The following is a 21,652-nucleotide window of genomic DNA, read 5'->3' as shown; positions in this document are numbered from 1 at the left end:
CAGGAAGCTTGTTAGTTCACAAAAGTCTGACACAACAGCATCTGGCTGGTCAGGTGGCTTTGTGAGCCCCCTCAGGAGATATCACATATGGATGTCTGCTATGTATGTGTGTCTGCTGTATATATGCATCATATCATAATGGAATGACCTGGGGTCTCTAGAAGGGGTCCATATTTGCTCCTCACACTTTGTCTCAGTTCATCAGTGTTGGGTGTGGCTAGACCCCCCACTGCTGCCAGACTGAGACCACCAGTAACATCATAAAAATTAGATATCGTGAAGGAGAGTGAGAAAAAACATAAAAAGAAATGGAGTGTGAGTACAAGCAACAGAGAAATCTATAACTAGCCTCCTCAGTTGGGTGTCTGCCAGGGTGACCCAAATTCTCCACAGCAGTATAGATGTCCATTACACACCCACGGTTAAATGTCTTCACATGAACGACTATATAAAGTCTAGGCCATTTCAGGGAAGGGTGGTTTCTTAGTCTGGCTTCCTTTCTCTCGCCGATATAGAGGTCAGAGGACAACAGTCACCTGTTCTCGTTTCAGAAATGTAGGACACTTGCTCCTTTGACACTAACACATATTCAGCTTTGATAAGAAATGTTGAACATCTTAAAAGCCACACAAACTTAAACAAAGTCTCAATGTCAGTAGACAAGATTTATGAAAATGTTTCAGGGATTAATGAGCTGTACTTTCTGTGTTATGTTCATATCATTAACATCATGAGGAGAACATATGCTATGAGGCAATTGCCAATTTAATGCTATATAAAATAAATTCCTTCGGCTTTTCTAATCATATGATCTTTTCTTTTGCAGTATTATTGGTTGTTAGTGCTGTCCAGATGCTTGGTGGGTATTGGAGAATCAAGCTACTCATCCATCTCTCCAACTATCATTGGAGACCTGTTCACAAACAACAAAAGGACCGTAATGCTCTCTGTCTTCTACTTGGCCATCCCACTTGGAAGGTGAGTATCAATAGACATTAATGATAAGCAATACCACTACATTTTCGTCTCAATCTATTACCAGGTACTATCAAGGCCAACCGATACACATAAATCTATTCATTTTCAAGTATAAAATAGGTAAAAGGACACAGTTTTCATATTTACAATCCATTTTGCAACAATAAATAAAAAGACAATTGTGAGATCTCTAAAAAAAAAAGCCTATTAAAATAAATGCCACATTTAGTTTTAGTGAAAAAACCCACAATGATGTTGAGCGATGACAGAAACAGTTATCTTACTCAGCTATTTACAATGATAAACATTTATTTGCAGCTAGATCAGTAATCACTCATTTAAAATAAACCTTATAATATAACATTAATATCAGATGTGTAAACATTTAAAGGAAATATTGATTCCTAGCCAAACAAATCCATTTTCCACCTATGTTCAAGTCTCCATGCTTGCCTCTAATATCACCACAGCTCGCAATAAACTAAATACACAGGGAGTCCAGGCGATTTAATTTTGCTTAAGCAATTTAATTGAAGGTGTGCAGATGTTCATTAGAGATGATCTTACAATAGCACTTTAGCATTGTAAGTCATATAATACAATCTGATATCCAACATGGTCATTGTATTGCTATTTAACCAGCCATGATGAGAACTGTAATGTAAATTAAGACATTTCGTGTCAGGTTAGGTGAACTGCAGCTGAAGGGAACAGCTTCTGACAGCCAGATAATCTCAGATACAGTACCATCTCAACTCAGTAAAGGGCTGTTGTGGAGAATTGAGCTCAGCGTTTTGTGTGGTCACCGCCTCAGACGGGCCAAATAGACAATGATATTCGAAATCTGCAGCTGCTGTGAAACACTTTAAGCTGACCTATTACACAGTCGCTTAACAAGGCGCTTTTGAAAAAGACTAGAGAGAAAAGGGGAAAAATGAACAGAGGAAAGGTGATAAAAAATGAATGACTGTACGTGTGCAGCATTTTTAGCTGCATTACGTTCACACAACATCTTGCGCTTTAATTGTTAATCTGATGTGGAAGACAAACAGCAACACGAAATGCCAGTGCACAAACTAGAGTTTTATACATGCAGTCGAATAACACCCACTGAACTGAGGAAAAGAAATATCTGAACACAGCAGCTGTCACCATAAGACCTGTTCTGAGGGCTAGTAATAGTATCGATGAGAGATTGAACGCAGTTAGAGGAAGAGACAAGATGGAAAAATAGCCGGCCCAGGAGAGTTGAGTTATTTGCAAGCTAACTGGTTTCTGCCCAAACAAACGATCGACAGTACAAACAATAAGAGGTGAAAGACTAGAGAGCTACAGTGTGCCGCCTCACTTCCCGTCTAGCGCACTGTTTATCTGCAGTCAGGTTGTTACTGTTTCCAGGAAGTGACTTCAGCCATGAGAGAAATGTTTAGCAGGAAATTTGAGTCCTGTTATGGGAATGGAGAACATTTTAGTTACTAATAAACATGGAGATACAGAGTAATACTGACAACTTGTGTACAAAAATTTACAGACATATAAAATTGGCAGCACCACATCACGAACGCCTGAAATTAATATCTAAAACCTCTCATCCAATCAAGAACATCAGTTAGGTACCAAGTGGCCATATTTTATGAATAAACAATTAAGTTTAGATGGTTAATTAAGTTTAATTAATGGGTTCTTGACATTGAATGAGGTCCAGGTGACACTCATGTTGAGAGCCATATGTATTTAATGATAAAGTCCTATTGTTTGATGGACCAGGTCAAACTGGTCCATCAGTGGGATATGCCAGTGGCAGTCAAAGATAAACAATGTGGTTTACCTGCTAAGCAACAGCCTGGTGCGAATGTCTGCGAACACAGGAAGTGGGTATGAGGTTAAATGCTGGGAGGGACACTCCAAATTTAAACAGAAAGATAAAACGCTGCAGTTATTCCATGGCCTGATGTGCAATAAAAAATAAACGAGAATACTGTTCCGAGCCACTCTGCTAGTATATAGTATTCCTTAATAAATGTAAAATACCATTCAAAGGGTGGGGTCAGTAAAAATACATTTTTAGTTGTTCAAAGTATGTTGACCAAGGCTGCATTTGATTAAAATACAATAAAAAAAAAATATTATTTTAAATTATTATTACAATTAAAAATAACTGTTTTGCATTTTATATTGTTTTAAAATGTAATTTATACCGGTGACACAAAGCTGAATTTTCAGCAGGCTTTACTCCAGTCTTCAGTGTCGCACGATCCTTCAGAAAACATTCTCATATCTGAACCCAAGCTTTTGAACAGTAGTGTATGTTATTATTCAATACTGTATGTCTTTCTCACCCTATGACCATATTTACACCTGATTTTAACCTGGTTGTAACTTGAGTTCACACAGCTTGAATGCCGCTGTCATTAAAACAAAGACTTGCAAATACTTCTTGTTTCTATGGCTTCTTCACACCTTCACTAGTGCACAAGTGACAACGCTATTATAAAACCTTAAAACAGCAAAAACTTGCTTCAGGGTGAGAGGGTTGGTAACAGGTGTACAAACATGGAATGGAGACAGACGAGAGTGAGAGTAACAATAAATCAGAATACTGTGGAACTGAAATGGAGAGCTGATGGAAAGAAAAACAGCGAGACACCCAATCAACTTTTTTTTAACAGAGTATGACCAAAAGAAGAAAGCAATTCATACAATGCCCAATGAAAGGCGGCTTAGTCAAATAACATTCAGTGATAGTCTCAAACCAGATAATCTGCATACAGATAGTATACAGAAAGAAAATTTCACATGTGCTTCGTGTGCTTGGGTGGGGAAGACAATCAGGAAAAGAAGACAAACCAAGTCAGTTAGGCAGACACATGGCAAAACAGCTTTTAAAAACTGCTAAAACCAGTCTAAGATGGTCAAGCTAGTCTGGTTTGCTGGTTTTAAAGAGGTTTTGGGCACTTGTCAACTGGACAGGTTGGGAGACCAGCTGGCAGACCATAGATGAAAACCAGTTGGGGCTGGCTGCAAGATCAGCTACTCCAGCTCAAAAACAGCTTGGGCAGGATGAAAGACAAGCTAGACCAGCTAAAAACAGTGTTAGTTTAACAAAACTAAACAACTAAAACTAAACTAGAATATATTTTTATGAATTCAAAGCTGATAAATGCTGATAAATTTACATTTCTACATTTTAATTTCACCGGTTATCACATGAATTGGCTGGCGTAAACTACTAAAATGTAAATATAAATTGAAAACAAACAAAAACTACATTCAAATTGAATACTAAAATAACCCTGGCTTATACCAGCTATGCCCAGCAAACCAACTGGAGAGTGGATGTTTATGCATGGAATATGATATGTTTGCTAGAGTATAATGACATGTTTTGCTCTCTGTCCGCAGCGGTCTGGGCTACATCCTGGGATCCATAGCTAAAGACGCTGGAGGGGACTGGTTCTGGGCTCTGAGGGTAAGAGCTGTTGAAATATCTCGGTGTGTTGTATCAATATTTTAGCGGAAGCATGCACAGCCTCCACAAATACACACCATTTCCTCTCGACCAGGTCAAAAATATCCCTAAAACCCATGGCAGACAGGTGAATCCCAAAATACCTTCGGCCCGCCTCTTGAAAAAGCAACATAGCATTCCTGCCCCCTTTGAAGCCTGTGCAATTGGCACTGACAACCCAACTAGCTTAAGTGCATTAATTTAGCATTACTTCCAGCTCTCTCGGGTCCTGCTCATACACGCTATCCATGAAGAACAAGGTCTTCGCAGTTCTCACTGCGGTCTTTGTGCTGCAGAGACCCAGGAGAAGAGGTGGCTCACTTACACAGACCCTTTTGTTGTGGGATATTCCTCAGTAGCCTTGATGTACCACAGCGCTAACCAAAAGAGCCAAGCCGAGCACCTTTAGTGCAGCTAAAATTACTAATTTATGAAATGATTGAGTGAGAGGAAGGGCTGTGGCCTATAACTTTTTAGGCATCGAAAGAGCGAGCAAAAACTACTTTTTCAGAGAAAGTGAGAGGCCATTTTTTTGTCCTTCATTAGCACAGTGCTGTTTTAAAACCAGCCGCTTCACTTGTTCAGTTTAAACTTTAACAGTTGTGCGTTCCTTTCGCCGGGTCATGAAGAATCCACATATCGTGAACTTGAATTACGCTTGGTGTGTGGCTGCCTCTTAAAACTCCAACGAGGTTTGGCTGTCAAGCTCTTAGGCCTAAAAGGAGACTTGTTAAACCCTCTCAAGCTTACAAAAACTCCTCTCCGCATGACAGTTATGTGACCCTCAGGAACATGAATAGCTTTATTTGGAGCTAGTTTGTCGGAACACTTTTGCAAACAGTAGCGGAGCACCATTGTTTGAACTCTTGGATCCAGTAAAACATTCCTTGAGAAGACAAAGCTTGTGGTTCGGTGGACTATTAATCATCAGTGGCACTTTAAATGAGTATAAAAACAGCAGACAGATGAAAAGGTACTCCGTATCAGCCATATCCTGCTCTGAGGGGGGAAAAAACATTTCGTGCCACTTTCCGCTTGTTTTTCAGAGACCTAAAGAACTCAATCGCCTTCCGTTCTCGAATAGGGAGTGCATTTTTTTTTGGAGTGGAGGATTAGATCATAATTATTGAGAGCCATATCAATCTTCTGCAGGTCGGAGAGCAGACATGCCAGGAGAAATAGCACCTTGATCTCTTGTTCTTTGATTGCACTCACTACCGTATTTGCTGTGCTAGCTCTAACCTTAAAAAGCATAATAGAAACTACAGAACTGGCTTGAGATTAGCAGAAAAGGGCAGCATCTGATAATACTATTGTAGAGTGCAAGTCAGAGTCAGAGTTCAAGATAACTGATCAACGCAGGCTTTGATATGAAACTAGACCGGGGAAACAGTGAGGAATCCCCTCAGTGACTGACAGAAAATAGGTCCACTGCAAAGACCTCTTTTACAGCTGCTGGGTTTTCTAGTTATGGAAGGATAACAAGACCAAATCCAGGCTTTAGCGAGACACTGCAGCTCTGTATCAAAAGCACCGCAGTGCACACAGAGACATTCAGTCCACAGAATCAGAAAACAGCAGCAAGTCAATGGCACGCAGTGATCTGTTTTTCTCTTGTTGTTCACTATAAGGATTTATACTGATAAATGCAGCAAAAACATTATAATAATTTGTAATAAAAAATAGAATTAATAATATTTTTCTTATCTTCCAGTAATTTAATATCCTTATAAAATAACATACAATAAAAAAATAATAATAATTTAATTCAAGTAAATGTGTATAGTAATGAATAATAATGAATAGTGTATAGCAATAATAATGAATAATTCTAATAATAATTCTGTAATATATTCTTAGACTAGTATTTGGAGACTTTATTTTGAATTTGAAGTTTATTTTTGTTACCTAATTAAATTTTTATTCTTGTTTTAAGCATAAGTGACTAAATTTGGTTATAATTACACTTTTAAAAAATAAAAAAATTCTTAAAAATACTTAAATGTAATTTGCGCTTTTGATATGGTCCTTCGGAAATCATTCAGATATGCTGATTTAGCGCTCAAGAAACATTAGCCTACTTATCAATATTGAAAGCAGTTGAGCTGCTTCAAATTTTTGTGGAAATTTTTTCAGAATTATATAATAAACAAAGTGAAAAAAAAATCATTTATTTCAAAATACAAAATACTGGAATTGTTGTGCAGCGCAGATGAATAGATCTTTACATGCTCACAAACACACCCATAAGAGACACAATTTTGTGCAGAGCTCTGCATTAAATGTGCTATAAATGATCTCCAGGAGGATTGTGCATGACAGACAGAATTGCTTTGGCTTTCACAAGCGACGGAGGCGCATACGCTGCTTCCATGTGGGCGAGCGGACCAACAAACACATGCGTGCACACACATACACACACTGCTGTGCTGTAGCCATCAGGAAGGATGATAAAAGAGATAATAGCTCATGGCCCGGTGGACCGCAGCTGCTCCCACACAAGAGAGAAAACTGAGAAAGAAAACGAGAGGACGGAGTAAAGAAACACCACTTAATGGAGTCCACTTCACACTGTAGTCTAGTAAACTGTCTACACTACACACCCTGATGTGAATATAAATAAACCTAATCTGCAACATACTAAACCATAAGCTAATCACAAAATAACACCACCATAATGGACTCAGCGAATAACTTGCTAGCCTAGACCAAACAGGATGCGAGACAGATTCTTATTGTTCAGCGCACAAGATTTTGTTTAACAGACGGCACAGGCTCGCAGTAATACAAGCAAAAATGTTTAGTCTAGTTACAGCAGGGAGTACTGCACTGAAAGCATTCTTAAACAGTATTTTTGCAGTAAAAACATCTAAACATTTTGTAAGATATGATTTATATAATATAAGAATACTTGATTTTTATTTATTCTTCACAAATTACCAATGGAGTAGAAAAAATTAACTCAATTCAAGATATATTTACTGAAAACAAAATCTCAAGTAGTTTTGTTTCAAGTACGTTTAACTTGTTTCAAGGATATGTTTTACTGGAAAACAAGACATAAGAAAACTATTTGCATTTTTTGTTATATCCTGTTTTTTAAACTCTTTTTTTTCTTCTGTCTCAAGGTTTCTCCGATGTTGGGGTTGACTGCTGGGACCCTCATTCTCATTTTTGTCCCTGAGCCAAAGAGAGGGAGTGCTGACCATATTGCTGGAAGTATAAGGACACGCACTTCCTGGCTCTGTGACATGAAAGCTCTTGCCAAAAAGTATGCCACTTGTTTATTCTTTTTTCCTATTCATCACTCAAAAATGTAATGAACCAAATATTCAGGATTGGGGCGTACAAGATGTAATCACTTAATCAGCCATCGACTCAGAATACTGGATCCCTCAAAGTATATCGTTTTTATGGCCTTCACTGAAATTTGGTGACAGTGTATTGGAGTAGATGGAGTTTCAAGCAGTTTTTACAGTATCCTGTGGTATAATCAACTAAAACGTTAAATTCTAAAAACATTCAATAATTTTAATTGATTGTTTAAAAAATGTTCATGCTACTGGACCAACCATCTTTGTTGTGGCCAAATGAATGTAGACATAAAGAGCAAGAGTAACAGAAAAACAAGAAAAATGCAATATGGAATTTTGCATATTCATTCATTTTCTTTCTGCTCCCCAGTCACAGTTATGTATTTTCATCTCTGGCATCGGCGGCCGTGTCATTTGCCACGGGGGCGTTTGGGATCTGGATCCCGCAGTACCTGGTCAGAGCTCAGGTGGTGCAGAAGACAGCAGAGAGCTGCACCAATCAACCATGCAGCAGCAAAGACAGGTCCCAACATACACATACTGCTGAAAATGTAATGTACAAATGCAAACATTACACTTCTGACAACGAATGTATTTCTCTCTCATCTCCAGTTTGATATTCGGTGCCATCACCTGTGTGACGGGGCTGTTGGGAGTGGTGATCGGTGCCGTGACCACGCGGCTCTGCCGTCAGAAGACGGAGCGTGCCGACCCGCTGGTGTGTGCGGTCAGCATGCTGGGCTCTGCTATCTTCATCTGCCTCATCTTTGTTGTGGCCAAGAAGAGCATTGTAGGAGCGTATGTAAGTAGCCCTAGTTTGACTGTTCAGTTTCAACTTACTTGTGTATGTATGTGAGAAGTTTCTTATGCTCATCAATGTTGTATCTATTTAATAAAAATACAGCATTTTTTTTTTTAAATTTTGTGAAATATTGCAATTTAAAATAACAGTTTTCTATTTTAATATACTTTAAAATATAATTTATTCCTGTGAAGCAAAGCTGAATTTTCAGCATCATTACTCCAGTTTTCTGTGTCAAGTGATCCTTCAGAAATCATTCTATTATGCTGATTTATAATCAATGTTGGAAACAGTTGTGCTGCTTAATATTTTTTGGGACCTGTGATATTTTTCAGGATTGTTTGATAAATAAAAAGTTAAAAAGAACAGTGTTTATTCAAAATAGAAATTGTTACAATATACACTACTATTCAAAAGGGGAAGAAATTAATACTTTAATTAATACTAGCAAGGATGTGTTAAATGGATAAAAAGTGTTACTGTTAGAAAAGATTTCTATTTTTAATAAATGCAGTTCTTTTTAACTTTTTATTTATCAAAGAAAAAAATGATCACAGGTTCCAAAAAAAATATTAAGCAGCACAACTTTTTCATGAAAAATCAGCATATCAGAATGATTTCTGAAGGATCTTGTAACACTGAAGACTGGAGTAATGGCTGCTGAAAATATAGTACTGCATCACAGAAATAAATGATATTTTAAAATTACATTAAAATAGAAAACCAATATTAGTAATATGGATATTATTATTAACATCAGTATAATTACATTTCACAATATTACTGTTTTTTTTTACTGATCCCAAACTTTTGAATGGCAGTCTACACACACACAAAATATTTCTTCTAAATGTCTTCCATGGATTAAACATCTGTTATTGCTGCAATATTTGAAAACTTCATGTAAACATCTCTCATTATATTAGTTGCCATGGAATTGTGGCGTAAACACTGAGATTCTCCCCTGAAAGGTTGCTTAACACAGTGGCTTGAATATCTCTAGTACAACTCCCTTCTGGCTATACTTGTATTATAACGAGTCCTCTCAGTCAAAGTCATATAAGGTCACTTCTATTCAGAGTTCAACATAAGGCTTTAAACGATATAAAGTCTGTTGCATTCAGTGGGTTTAACAGTTGCTTGGCAGGGTTGTTAGGTCTAAACCCAATACTAAAAGAATAAGAGCAACAGGCGCTGCATAATTGTTTAATTGGCACGTAAAGCAGGAAAAGGGAGCAGTTTTCACAGTTATAGCTGAGAAACAATGGGCTGTGGCATTTATGAGTCACTAATAGAAAAAAAGTTTCGTTCTTTTAACATAAAATACCAGGTCAGAACTAAATGCAACACGCTTCCCGGAGGGCCATACCGGACTGAGAATCTCGTAAGTGTTTATGATATTTTAGAGACTGTTTGTCTTTATGGACAGAAGAACCCAGTGCACTGTGATAATGCCATCTATCTGGTGTTATGTTTGAGAACCCCTGAGCTTGCTCAGCGTTTGCCACCTTATCTTAAATATTAAAGACTGGTTACAAACTGTACCCTCAAACTCACCTGGTTTTGCAACCTCTTGTGCCTTTGTTAAAAATGTTGATGACTTTGAAAATATGTCTAATAAGGCAGACAGTCTTACTTGTGGGTAGACCTGGCTGCTCAGTTGTCTAGTTTGGGTCACATGAACCTCACACAATCTTTGAATCTTGTTCAATAAAGGGCGCAAGAAAAGAATAACCATTTATAGTATAGTGAAAATAATTTAAAAATCATATTAAGAAATTAATATTCAGTAAGATGTACTAAAATGATCAAGTGATGGTAAATACATTTATAATGTTACAAAAGATTTCTGTTTGAAATAAAGTCTGTTGTTTTTAACTTTTCATCAAAGAATCCTAAAAAAATGGTCAAAAATATTAACCAGAACAACTGTTTTCAACATTGATAATAATAAGAAGTGTTTCTTTAGCACTATATCAGAATATATAAAGGATTTCTGAAGGATCGTGTGACACTGAAGACTGAAGTAATGGTGAAAATTCAGTGTTGCAATCAAAGAAGTAATTTACACTTTAAAATATATAACTTACAATTGTAATAATATTTCACAATATTGGTTAAATGTAGAAATGGAAAAAGTGAACGCCTGTCAGTCTCACTTAGAGCAACAGGGCAAATTTTACAGTAAATGATCAAATTTAAGGTATTTATAGAAATAAATGACACATCATTTGGACCACAGGCCCTCATGCCATCTTGCCAAACAGGTAACATTGCAGTGTCAGTTCTGGGTAAAAATATACCCAGCTCCCAACTAAAGACATGAGCGCCCTTTCAATCACTTGTCCAGAGGCTTCTGTAATTACATCCAAATGGAGCATACGAAAAACAAGGAATCCAAAACTTTAAGGAGGGAAAATATTTGGAGTGAGAAAATTTGATAGTGACAGATGTGAAGTCTGAGAATGTGACAGCATGCTGGAGCTCTGTCAGGGTCTGTTCCAGCAGGGACAGCTGCTGTCTCGTCAACCAGAGTTCTGCAGGGCTTTGCAGTTTTAGCCTGTCTGTCCGTCCGTCACGCTGTCTGAGCCTCAAGTCACTTTGGGACAGAGTTTCGTACATGTTCAAAAACACACGCTTTCATTTCCTCACCTTCAGATATTCTTTCACACCGACAGTTTCTAGACCCCTGAACTAATACCATCACCTCTGTTTTACACCCTGAGGTCATCCCTCTGTAAGCCCTGCTCAACATATCACTCTGAGCCCAACATAAGACCCTGACAAAGTCAGAACGGCCACTTGAACGATCAAATTCCCCTGCAACCTACAGTTCATCGCACAATCCCATCTGGTTTGACCCCAGCAGCTGCCGTCAGCTGCATTCTTGCCTCAGAGATGTGGAGAGACCATCTACATTCTGTCAAGTCACTAAGATTAGTGGAGATATTCAATCCTTGTGTCTCAATCTGCCATAAGCACCTTGAAAATCCAGACCAGACACTGAGGGATATTGGTTAATTTGTGTGGGAATGCCTACGTCAGTTAGTCTGTTCTCATGGGACTGCGTGAGTCTGTTAAAATAACTTGTAAAATGTAACACGTTTTCAGCCGCCAGACATTTTAGGTTCCACTCTAGTACTGTATAATGCTAACCACTAGTCTCTTTTTTACAGTTTGGAGCAAGACATGGTTCTGTTGCCCTCAATTCAAAAATTGCATATAACGCAACCACAGTATAATGACACGTTTTTCATATTCCACAACATTTATTGGGGTTTTTTGATTTAGTAGATGAGCCGGGTTAATTTAGCCTTTGACAAATAACTGCAAACCCTGTTATCTGTATGTATTATGTATACTTCTCATTTTAAAGGATAAAATGAAATATAATTGGCCTTCTATTTTTCTCCCCTAACTCTCTTTCTCCCTCTCTTTTTCTCCTCAGATCTGCATTTTCATCGGAGAGACGCTGCTCTTTTTGAACTGGGCCATTACAGCGGACATTTTAATGGTTCGTATTGAAAGCCTGTATTTATCTGCTGCATCGAGTGGAAACTTTAAAGCCTTTAACTGTAACAAAACTGGTCATCTTCTCAGGCTAGTTTCTTATTTTGAATGGTGGGATGCATGACTACAAGTTTTGGTATAGCCTGGGTGGGGCCCAAGACAAAATTGCTGCCTTTGATTGCACTTAATGGAAACGCCACTCATGGAAAATAAAACGAAATAACATTTTCAGTTTGAATGTTTTTGTCTGAAGGAAGCCAGTGAACTAAGAGCAGTAAACAAAGAGTGCATGTAAGACAGAGTTAAAGATTTAGCAAGAAAAGCTGTCATAAAGTTGAGTCAGCCAAGGTCTTACTGCATACTTAAACTCCAGTCAGCTTCGGTCAGTGTAAAGCGCTCTGACAGCGGCTGCTTAAGCGAGCACTCATGCTACTTTTGTTTTCCAGTTATGATTTAATGTGAAATTCTCACTGCTGTTTTCATATCACCGCTTTTCTCTCTCCAGTATGTTGTCATACCGACCAGAAGAGCCACTGCTGTTGCCTTCCAGGGCTTCACCTCGCATTTACTAGGGGATGCTGGGAGCCCGTACCTCATTGGCTTGGTAAGAATGACTCACACATAGGTCAGGGAACTGCTCAGTATTGAGTACTTGGCGTGTACAGACATTATAGGGTGGTTTTGGGGGTCTGGTCAGTCTAATTAAGGTCTGAACCAACTAAATGAAGTCTAAACAAAACACTGAAAGGGTCTTTTTACATACAAGCCAACAGATTTTCAAACAACATTTCAATACCCACAAAAGTCAGAGGACACTAAATAGACAACCATAAAGATAATCAGGTTATTGACAAGTTTAGAGAGAAAACCTAATGCTAGAAAGAGGAAATCAGTGATTTTAAGCTACGCAAGAAAGATGTATGGCTTCTTTTCCAGTTCACAATAGCAGATTTACACAAAAGCCCTCTGAAGGTTTTCCCGCTCCTCCTGATTTGTCTCTTTCCAGTAAAACCTTTCCACAGGAGACATGATTGTGTTTGTATATATGCCAGTCACCAGCTCATTTAAGGCTACATTCATCCACAAGTGTTCCCTTCGGTCTCTTCAATACATCTGTGTAACAATAAGCTATGCCGCCTTGTGCCGTGCGACATTGTGCTCTATGATTTTGTACACTGACCCTGGCTCCGTTCCCTTTTCCGATTTCCACACTTGTTCATGTTAAGAAAACAAAGCCAAACCGATCACAGTGCAGCATAAATTCATAATTCTTCTTAACTCCGGAAAAAGCACACTGTGTTTCCTAGACTTCTGTAGGCATTCCTGGCATTCCAGACATGAGTCACTGGAGTTGATCCAAGTAAAACAGTAACTCCTGTCCGTGCTTTTGACAGGTTCAGAGCCCTCTGTCATGTAGGACTCAGGGTTCAGACCCATTGTTCCCTTATTCCATTATCACCTTCAACCTCTTGCAACAAAAGTGCATTTGCAGTGTTTGTTCTTTATCTGTCTTACACATGCACTTCAATACACGGCCATAAGAACAGAGCAGAAGCGAAGAAGTGTGTCTAATCTACCTGTATTTTGTTTATACAATATTCTTCCAATTGGAATGTGCTAGACATGTGGTATTTGAGCACAGTTAATGATTTAATGACTTGATGTTGAATCTGACCTGCGCTGTTATGCTGAGGTGCAGTTTTAGATATTTGTATAATGAGTCATTCTCTCAGATACTGCATTGAATTAAGCGAATAAGTAGTAAACACTTTCCCATTTTATAGACAGATTAAATTTAGATGTACATTTATGCATTTGGCAGATACTTTAAGAATTGTAAAAGTTTTTGAAAAGTCAGATGCTCACCAAGGCTGCATTTATTTGATCAAAATACAGTACAACAGTAATACTGAGGGATATTACAATTTAAAATGATATTTCTGCTTGTGGTGGCAAAGCTGAATTTCAAGCATTTTAATATGTTGATTTGGTGTTTAAAAACATTCACTATTATCATTATTAAGTTGAAAATAGTTGAATAGAACGTTCAAAAACACAGAATTTATTTGAAATGGAAATCTTATATAAAATCTTGAATGTCACTTTTGATTAGTTTAATATGCCTAATGCTTAAAAGTATTTCCTTTAAAGCCCAAACGTTTAAACTTTTGCCCCCAGTTTCACAGACAAGGCTTAAACCTAGTCCTAGACTAAAATGTAAATCTGAGCTGTTTCAACTGAAATAAACTTGCAATGACTGATCTTAAAACATATCAGTGCCTTTGTTTTGTCTCAAGATGCACACCAGTAATGTTTTTTCCTAAGCACGTTTATAAAAATTACTTAAATGTCCTAATTGAACTATGGCCTAATCCTGGCTTAGTTAGTCGAAACCCTGTCTGTGAAACCGGGCCTTGAAATGTATGCATTTTATCAAGTTCGCTTTGTATTGCATAAACGTTTCTGCTAGATGAGTAAATGTACATTCTCTGGGAATCAATCCTATGATTTTGCTATTGCTAGCACTTTGCTAAACTGTTTGACTACTCTTTTCTCAAAGATCAGGGGTCAAGTTCACTCAAGTCGCAGTGTTAGCAACTCACCACATTCCATCCGTTCAAAACGCCCTACAGAGAGCTGGGCAGTGTGGTTATAATTCTGCCACATGTTTTGTGATGTTTCAGTTGTGATTAGTTCACATGACTCAGTTGCTTTCTGGGAATACAATGATCTTCTATTTTACCTCTAAGATAGTAGCTCTGTTAAACTGTAAAAAAAAATCTGTTAAATTTACGGTAAAAAAACGGCAGCTGTGGTTGCCGGAATTCTACCGTAAAAAATATGGTAACAACATTTTAGGTTTTACGGTTTTAACTTAAAGTTACAGTTAAATACCGTAATTTAATTAACTGATATAATGTTAATATACTAACCTATTAAAGTACTGAAATCTGTTTTGTACCTTTAAAATACACTGATAACCACCAAATGCAGGTGGTGATGAGAAAGTCACATGATGAACCAAAGCCCATCACAAGCAGCTTTTAAATAATAACATATATAGAAGGTGCACAGTGTCATTCACACAAGCACTAAACACCATCATGGTGAGACTCATTAAACTGAAATATGCAATAAACATTCATTTAACAACATTAGATTTAACATACAACCCTAATAAACATAACTGATAAGAAAAAAATAAGAAACAACAGTTATTTTAAAGAAAAATCATCAAATTCAAACAACAAATTAAAATGCAACGCAGGGAATTCTGGTGACGTCAGGAACTTACCGTTAACCTTTTACCAGTTTTTTACTGTATCCAGGAACGTGGAACCAAGTCATGCATCAACAGTTACTTGATAATTTCACTCCGGAGGTCTGGCAGGCTAGTGTGATGGTGGCTGTGACGTACTTCTGTTGCAAAAAATCTGCCAGCTCTGAATAACAAAAAGTCGAGATTTTAGAGAAAAACCACAGGAACTTTGACACAGGGCAGTGACACTATAGTTTTTCCAGACATTAAGCTGTTATGAGAGCAGTAACATCCAATAGCTTACTGAAGACAACTGGAAAGAAATTTAAGAACATATGGCAGGCAGACAACATGTTCCTCTAAAAACTAAGAACAATGTGTGCACTAGACCTGTGAATGAATAACATTTCCTAAATACCTGGCAATGCTCCATTTCACTCTAACTGATGTAAAAACATTCAGGAGTACCTGTGTGAATCTATACCCTCAGGCATAGTGGGTGGTCTAATTATCTATAAAAATAGGTTATCAACCGAAATCTACCATCTTTTTTGCAAAAAACCTCTTTAGACATGCACCAGAAATGTTCAACCTCAGCCCTATTTTTATCAGGAGAAATAGTTCATGTTTGGCATCATGAAGACTGACATATACACACACATTTGCTGTCTAAATAGGGGCATTCTGTAGACTTTTATTGTTTTTATATACAGCTAGTTACAGATATTATAACCTAACCCCAACACATAACTTTCTGCATTATTACAATTAAAATAACCCTCTCTTAACTTACCAGTTTTACAAACAAGAGCATCCCCATAAGGAGGTTTTGTCAGATTTATCTCACTTCTGGGTAACTATTTGTCCCCAAAATGGTTAAGTATGTACAAAGACGCACAGACCTCACTATCAGCACCTACTCTCCCACCTTTTAGAGTCAGCATTCCTACCCGACCCATGAGACTTGAGACACGCTAGTGCTGATAAAGGATTAGCCAAGCTAAAGTGAGTTAGATGGACTCTGAGGAGATTAATAGTGCTTCTAAATGTATTTTTAATGCTGCTGTTAGTGTCTTGATGTTAAAATATACAACGTTTGCTTTATTTTCTAATAATAAGCCACTTTAGAATAGCCAGAAAGAAGCATTTTTGCATATTAGCACTGGAAATATCCTCTTGTTTTCTGTTCACAGGTCTTTTATAAATAGTGATGAATGAAATCAGGATTTCAGCTTTGTGGCCTTTAGTGTACTCCTAGAAGTTAACAATTTACTTTTATCAGATGAAGGCATTTAAAAATGATCTTCCAGGAAAATGAAACAAAAATATTGCTTACTCCTCCTGCACTACACTTTTTTTGTACAATCAAATGCTCTTTAGAATGACATTATCCCCTGCTGATATCACATAGGAAATACGTCATGATTTTTAACATTAAGAACCAGTTGCTAACTACTGACTGAGTGAATCCTAAGGGAGCTCACAGCACAAAATTAAATCAGTTTGTAAAATTGAAACTGAACTAAATGCCTCCTTGATTGAATCAATAATTTAATTAAGGTTTATTGTCTTTTTATAGATATATTGACTTGCTGTTTAACAGATACCAATAGCTTAAGACAAGTTAGCATAATTAACCATTCACACAGAAACTGATTAAAACAGCACAGCTCTCGAAGACAATATCAGGAAGTTAATTATTACATTAATGTCGCTGATGACTCGCAGCAGACTTTTCCTTTGTTTGCTAATGAATGCTCTTTTGTTTGTGTTTCTGTGTGTTCCTGCAGATATCAGACTCGCTGCAGAAGAGCTACGCTACATCAGCGTTATGGCAGTTCCTGAGCTTGGGCTATGCCCTCATGCTCTGCCCCTTTGTCATCGTTTTGGGGGGGATGTTCTTCCTGGCCACTGCCCTTTTCTTCCTGGATGATCGTGACAAAGCGGAGAACGAGTGAGTGCCTAGGCCTTTACTCACAACCTTGATAGAGCTAATTCAGCCCAATCTTTTAAGTAGTTATTCTGAAAACTATCTAAAGGCATCGAGGTGCTTCCATTTCAAGGGTTCCTTACTTTACATTCCTAAACGGGGTTATCATTTCCCATTTCCTCCACTGACAATGACAATCCGGATAATACCGGTTGCCATGGTGATTTTGGTAGCCTTGGCCATCTTTGTGTGCCTGGTGAATAGCCTCAGGTGGATAGTTAATCTGTGAGAATGAGCGAGATTCATAGACAGACAGATCTAGATGTATTCTCAAACAAAGACACTCTGCAGAAGTTATCTGCCTATTGGAAAATGGCACTTTACATGGGTTACAGATGAGCTTTAGTAGATCAAGAACTTTCCATATTCAAATCATTAATTAATGAGAGGAGAGATTTCAAAATAAATGTAATTTCAGTAGACTAGCATTAGGCAGAGACAAGCTAACTAAACAATTTAATGAAAGTAGCATTTAGTAACAGTCATGACGACATAAGATGAAATAAACTTAAAATAAATCCCAATGTTGTCTCCTGCTATTCAAGCTACCCAGACATGTCATTTCATTTTAACATGGCATACATAAGCCATATATATATATATATATATATATATATATATATATATATATATATATATATATATATATATATATATATATATATATATATATATATATATATATATATATATATATATATATATATATATTTAAACAGACATTTTAAAACAGACCTTCATCTAAAACATATGCCGGTTTGGTTATGGAAAATCTCATTGCCTTAAAAGGTAAAGAAAAACATGATACCCGGATTTTGCGACTCACTTTCTGTTTTGCGGCCGTCTTTTATCAAGTGGATTTCCTGTGTGTGTTGCCACTCAAAAATGACTTCCTTCCTGTCTGCTTGGGGACATTTTTAGGCAGGGTGGTATGTTGGATTACTGCGGAAGATCTTCCCACGATAGGTCTTAGAGACAGCCCAGGAGGTTGACTTTTCTTCTCGTCTCGCCATCTATTACAAAAGGCAGTTTAATCATTATAGTCATTTTTCACATGGAGCTACTCAGCAGGATTCTTAAATTGTTCTTTTTCCTGCTATACATCATAAGTAGTGGAATACAAATAGTCTTAAATCAATCCTAACATGAATAAATCTTGACAAAAATACAGTGACTAGGTTTAAAATTGTTGTGTCAAATAGAATAATATATAACTGACTATTTTCAAGTAGGTTCCCCTGAACACTTCCCACTGCTACTATTGGTCAGATAAACAGATAGCCCTCACACAATTGGTGGAGCCAGTGTTGCTATGCCAAGCTGGCCAGATACTCATAAGAACAGAGCAATGTTTTTAAAGAACCGCAGTGCATTTTTCAATGAAATAAACTTAGTTTTCTCTATATATTAAAAAGGGATGAGAGAACATATTTTAACATTAACTTCACTTCAAATGTAAAATAAAATAACAAAAACTCACATTTAAATTTAGGATAATGCCAAATACTTTACTTTTAAATTTAGAATAAGATAAAAAAAGAACTTTAAATTTAGAACTAGAAGCTAAAGTTCGAAGACGAACTTTGATGTTGGCTTGGCCTCTGCAAAAGAGCCAGAGTACTTGTGTTTCCAGCGTTCTTGAGCTGCCCTGCTGCAAAAAACGTACCACAGTATTTTTCTATGGACCCTTGCTATTTTCTATTCTAATAAAAAGCCTACTAGGCTATGACAACAGCTTGGACAGAGTTGACTAGCTGGATGCGAAATAAGCAATGCCATTTATTGTTTTCCTGTTTGTTATTTCAAAGTCCTGTCACCAAAGCGTTGTAGGCAATGACACTGGTAACTGAAACAATGCGGTTTAACTCAAGGCGATCATTGGGGTCCAAGCACAATGGTTTGTGTAGATGATGTAATGGACATGTACACAATGGACATGTCTCTTTTCAAGTATATTGTGAGTCCTTATAAGAGTACTATTATATGCACAATATGAAAATAGATAACTAATATAGTGTCCCTTCTTCAGTTGGACGTGCATTAAGTTATGTGTGACAACTTCAGAAATATACTGTCAATACCATTAAAATAAGAAAAAAGTAATGGTATGTAGGAGATGCATATTTAAGCATTATTAAAGTTCATGAAAATGTAATGAATTTATATGCCTTTTTTTTAGTTAGTCACTTAAATGAAACATAAATGAAACATTTTCAAAGTCTTTGAAGTATTTGCTATCCTGTTAGCATTATGGCCTTCATTCTGAACTACATTAAGATGAAATGACCAATATTTTTTTTATCTATTACAAATGTTTAATGATTGGTTTACTTATAATATAATATTGTAATTTTAAGCAGTAATTATTTATTATTATGTGACTTGTTAAATGGTTATTTACCAATTATAAGATATAAACAATATAATGATGAAAAAGTGTACAACAGTTATTGTCTTCATAAAATTTTCAATAGACAATTGCTATTTTGTATTTTAATGAAGAAGGCTTTCATGACAACCAAAATTGTCATTACTAAAAAATAAACTCTAACTTCATTCATAATGTTTTCATTCATTTCAATAACTAAACGTCAAGTACTTCTGGCATTTTAAGCAGCTTGTATGAACCCTGGCAATATTTGTTATAGACCGCTGTAATTGTCTATTCTAACAAACAAGTTTATTATGAAAATAAAAGTGTAGATACCAGTTAAATTGTGCGATAAACAAATTGCAAACAATAGTATAAAAGAGCAGGTTTTAGGTACGTGTTTAGATCCAGAAATGAAAAAAATGTACATTTGATGTACACACAACAGTATTTTTCCATGAACCCTTGCAATATTCTATTCTAATAAAAAGCTTACTAGGCTATGACAACAGCTTCAATAGAGTTGGCTAGCTGGATGCGAAATAATCTATGCAAGTTTCGTGAAGTTAAGAATAAAAACGTAACGTGAAGCGAGCTGTTTTTCTTTGCATCGCGTCAGTGCGCCTGTCTGGTAAAATGTGTGACAGCTCTATGAATGAAATCTTTCGATCTGATCGACGGAATATGGCAAATTTGGTCTCTTGTACTCATGTATGCATGTTTCTTGAAGTTACGAGCTAAAACCTAATAGGACTGCAACCTCTGTGTCCTAATTCTGTTTTATGTAGGCCTATTATAGCTATATAAACGAAATGTTTAGATATCCTTTATTTTTGAATTATGCTTGTCTGTGTTTGTGCAAGAGAAGTGATGATGAATGTGGTCCGGAGCGCGAGCGTCCGAGCTGCGCGTTTCTCTGCAGTTAGAGAAAACGAAATTTCACAAGCACTGATAAGCACTAACTGTATTATGTTATTCTATATGTACTGTGTTCGATCGCCGGAATGTTTTGATTTATAAGGCTGTAAAACACATGGAAATTATGTAGTTTGTTGTATGTATTTCTCCTTTCAAAGGCAGAGGGCCACGATTGCGACGTGCATGTCAGTAAAACATTAAAAAAAACATGGCCTTCGCCAAGCCAACATAATATGATAACCAATCCACCTTTTAGTATAAAATAAATTAGGCTATATGACAAAGAACTGGATCTTTAAATTTAGAATCTTTTCTAGTGTACTCCCGCTGTTGGTTGCAGTTTATACAGAAGTTTTACCACACCACTGGTTTTATGCAGCCACTGAATTGCAGCTATGCTATGTAATAACCTGCTATGTCATGCATGCCAAAAGCAGCAGCTACAGATTAAAGCAGTTTTATTTGTGGATGCAGCATACACTATAAGCTTATATCTAGCTGTTATGAGCCTGTGCAATTATACATTTCCAACTAATTCTCTTACACAACACCCGTCTCAGAATTTTTCATAAGCATTGCATCATCACGAGTCATCATGCAGTCTAAAAATAGAAATTTAACTGCTGTTTCAGGCCCAGTAGTTCTTTATTCGCAAATATCTTGTTACATGAATATAGCATTCTTTTTTGTCTTCCTCTATTTATGGACACAACATGCAAAATGAAAGGCGTTCACTGGAGCGGAGGAATATATATTGAGCTTGAAGAGTACTTTATTTCTAGGCTGTAAGCTGTTTGGGGCCATGAGGGAGCCGTTTATAGCACAGGGGAAAACACTGGGCACCCAGGCAGTCACGCAAAAATACACACATGCATGAATTTGTCTCATATTCTTTGCTGCATGGCATCAGTTGGCATGGTGTCCTTTGGGATGTACTGTAGATATAAGCATCCTGTGAACTGTGTGTTAAAGCACTAGCAGCCTGTGAAGTGTCACCATTGA

The 21,652-nt window shown here is 37.0% G+C and overlaps 1 protein-coding gene across 1 annotated transcript in view; it reads left to right on the top strand.

Annotated features, from left to right (window-relative positions):
* Positions 1-21,652, top strand: part of LOC306870307 (sphingosine-1-phosphate transporter SPNS2-like) — a 70,979-nt gene that overhangs the window by 43,302 nt on the left and 6,025 nt on the right. Inside the window, exons 4-11 of the mRNA XM_079417502.1 lie at positions 827-978; positions 4,381-4,447; positions 7,615-7,757; positions 8,171-8,323; positions 8,413-8,602; positions 12,051-12,116; positions 12,618-12,716; positions 17,162-17,325. Coding sequence (XP_079273628.1) covers positions 827-978; positions 4,381-4,447; positions 7,615-7,757; positions 8,171-8,323; positions 8,413-8,602; positions 12,051-12,116; positions 12,618-12,716; positions 17,162-17,325 — 1,034 coding nt within the window. The remainder of the gene's footprint in view (positions 1-826; positions 979-4,380; positions 4,448-7,614; positions 7,758-8,170; positions 8,324-8,412; positions 8,603-12,050; positions 12,117-12,617; positions 12,717-17,161; positions 17,326-21,652) is intronic.

The sequence above is a fragment of the Barbus barbus genome (genome assembly GCF_936440315.1).
Source record: "Barbus barbus genome assembly, chromosome: 5".
NCBI classification, from domain to species: domain Eukaryota; kingdom Metazoa; phylum Chordata; class Actinopteri; order Cypriniformes; family Cyprinidae; genus Barbus; species Barbus barbus.
This window is presented reverse-complemented; position numbering and strand designations above follow the sequence as displayed.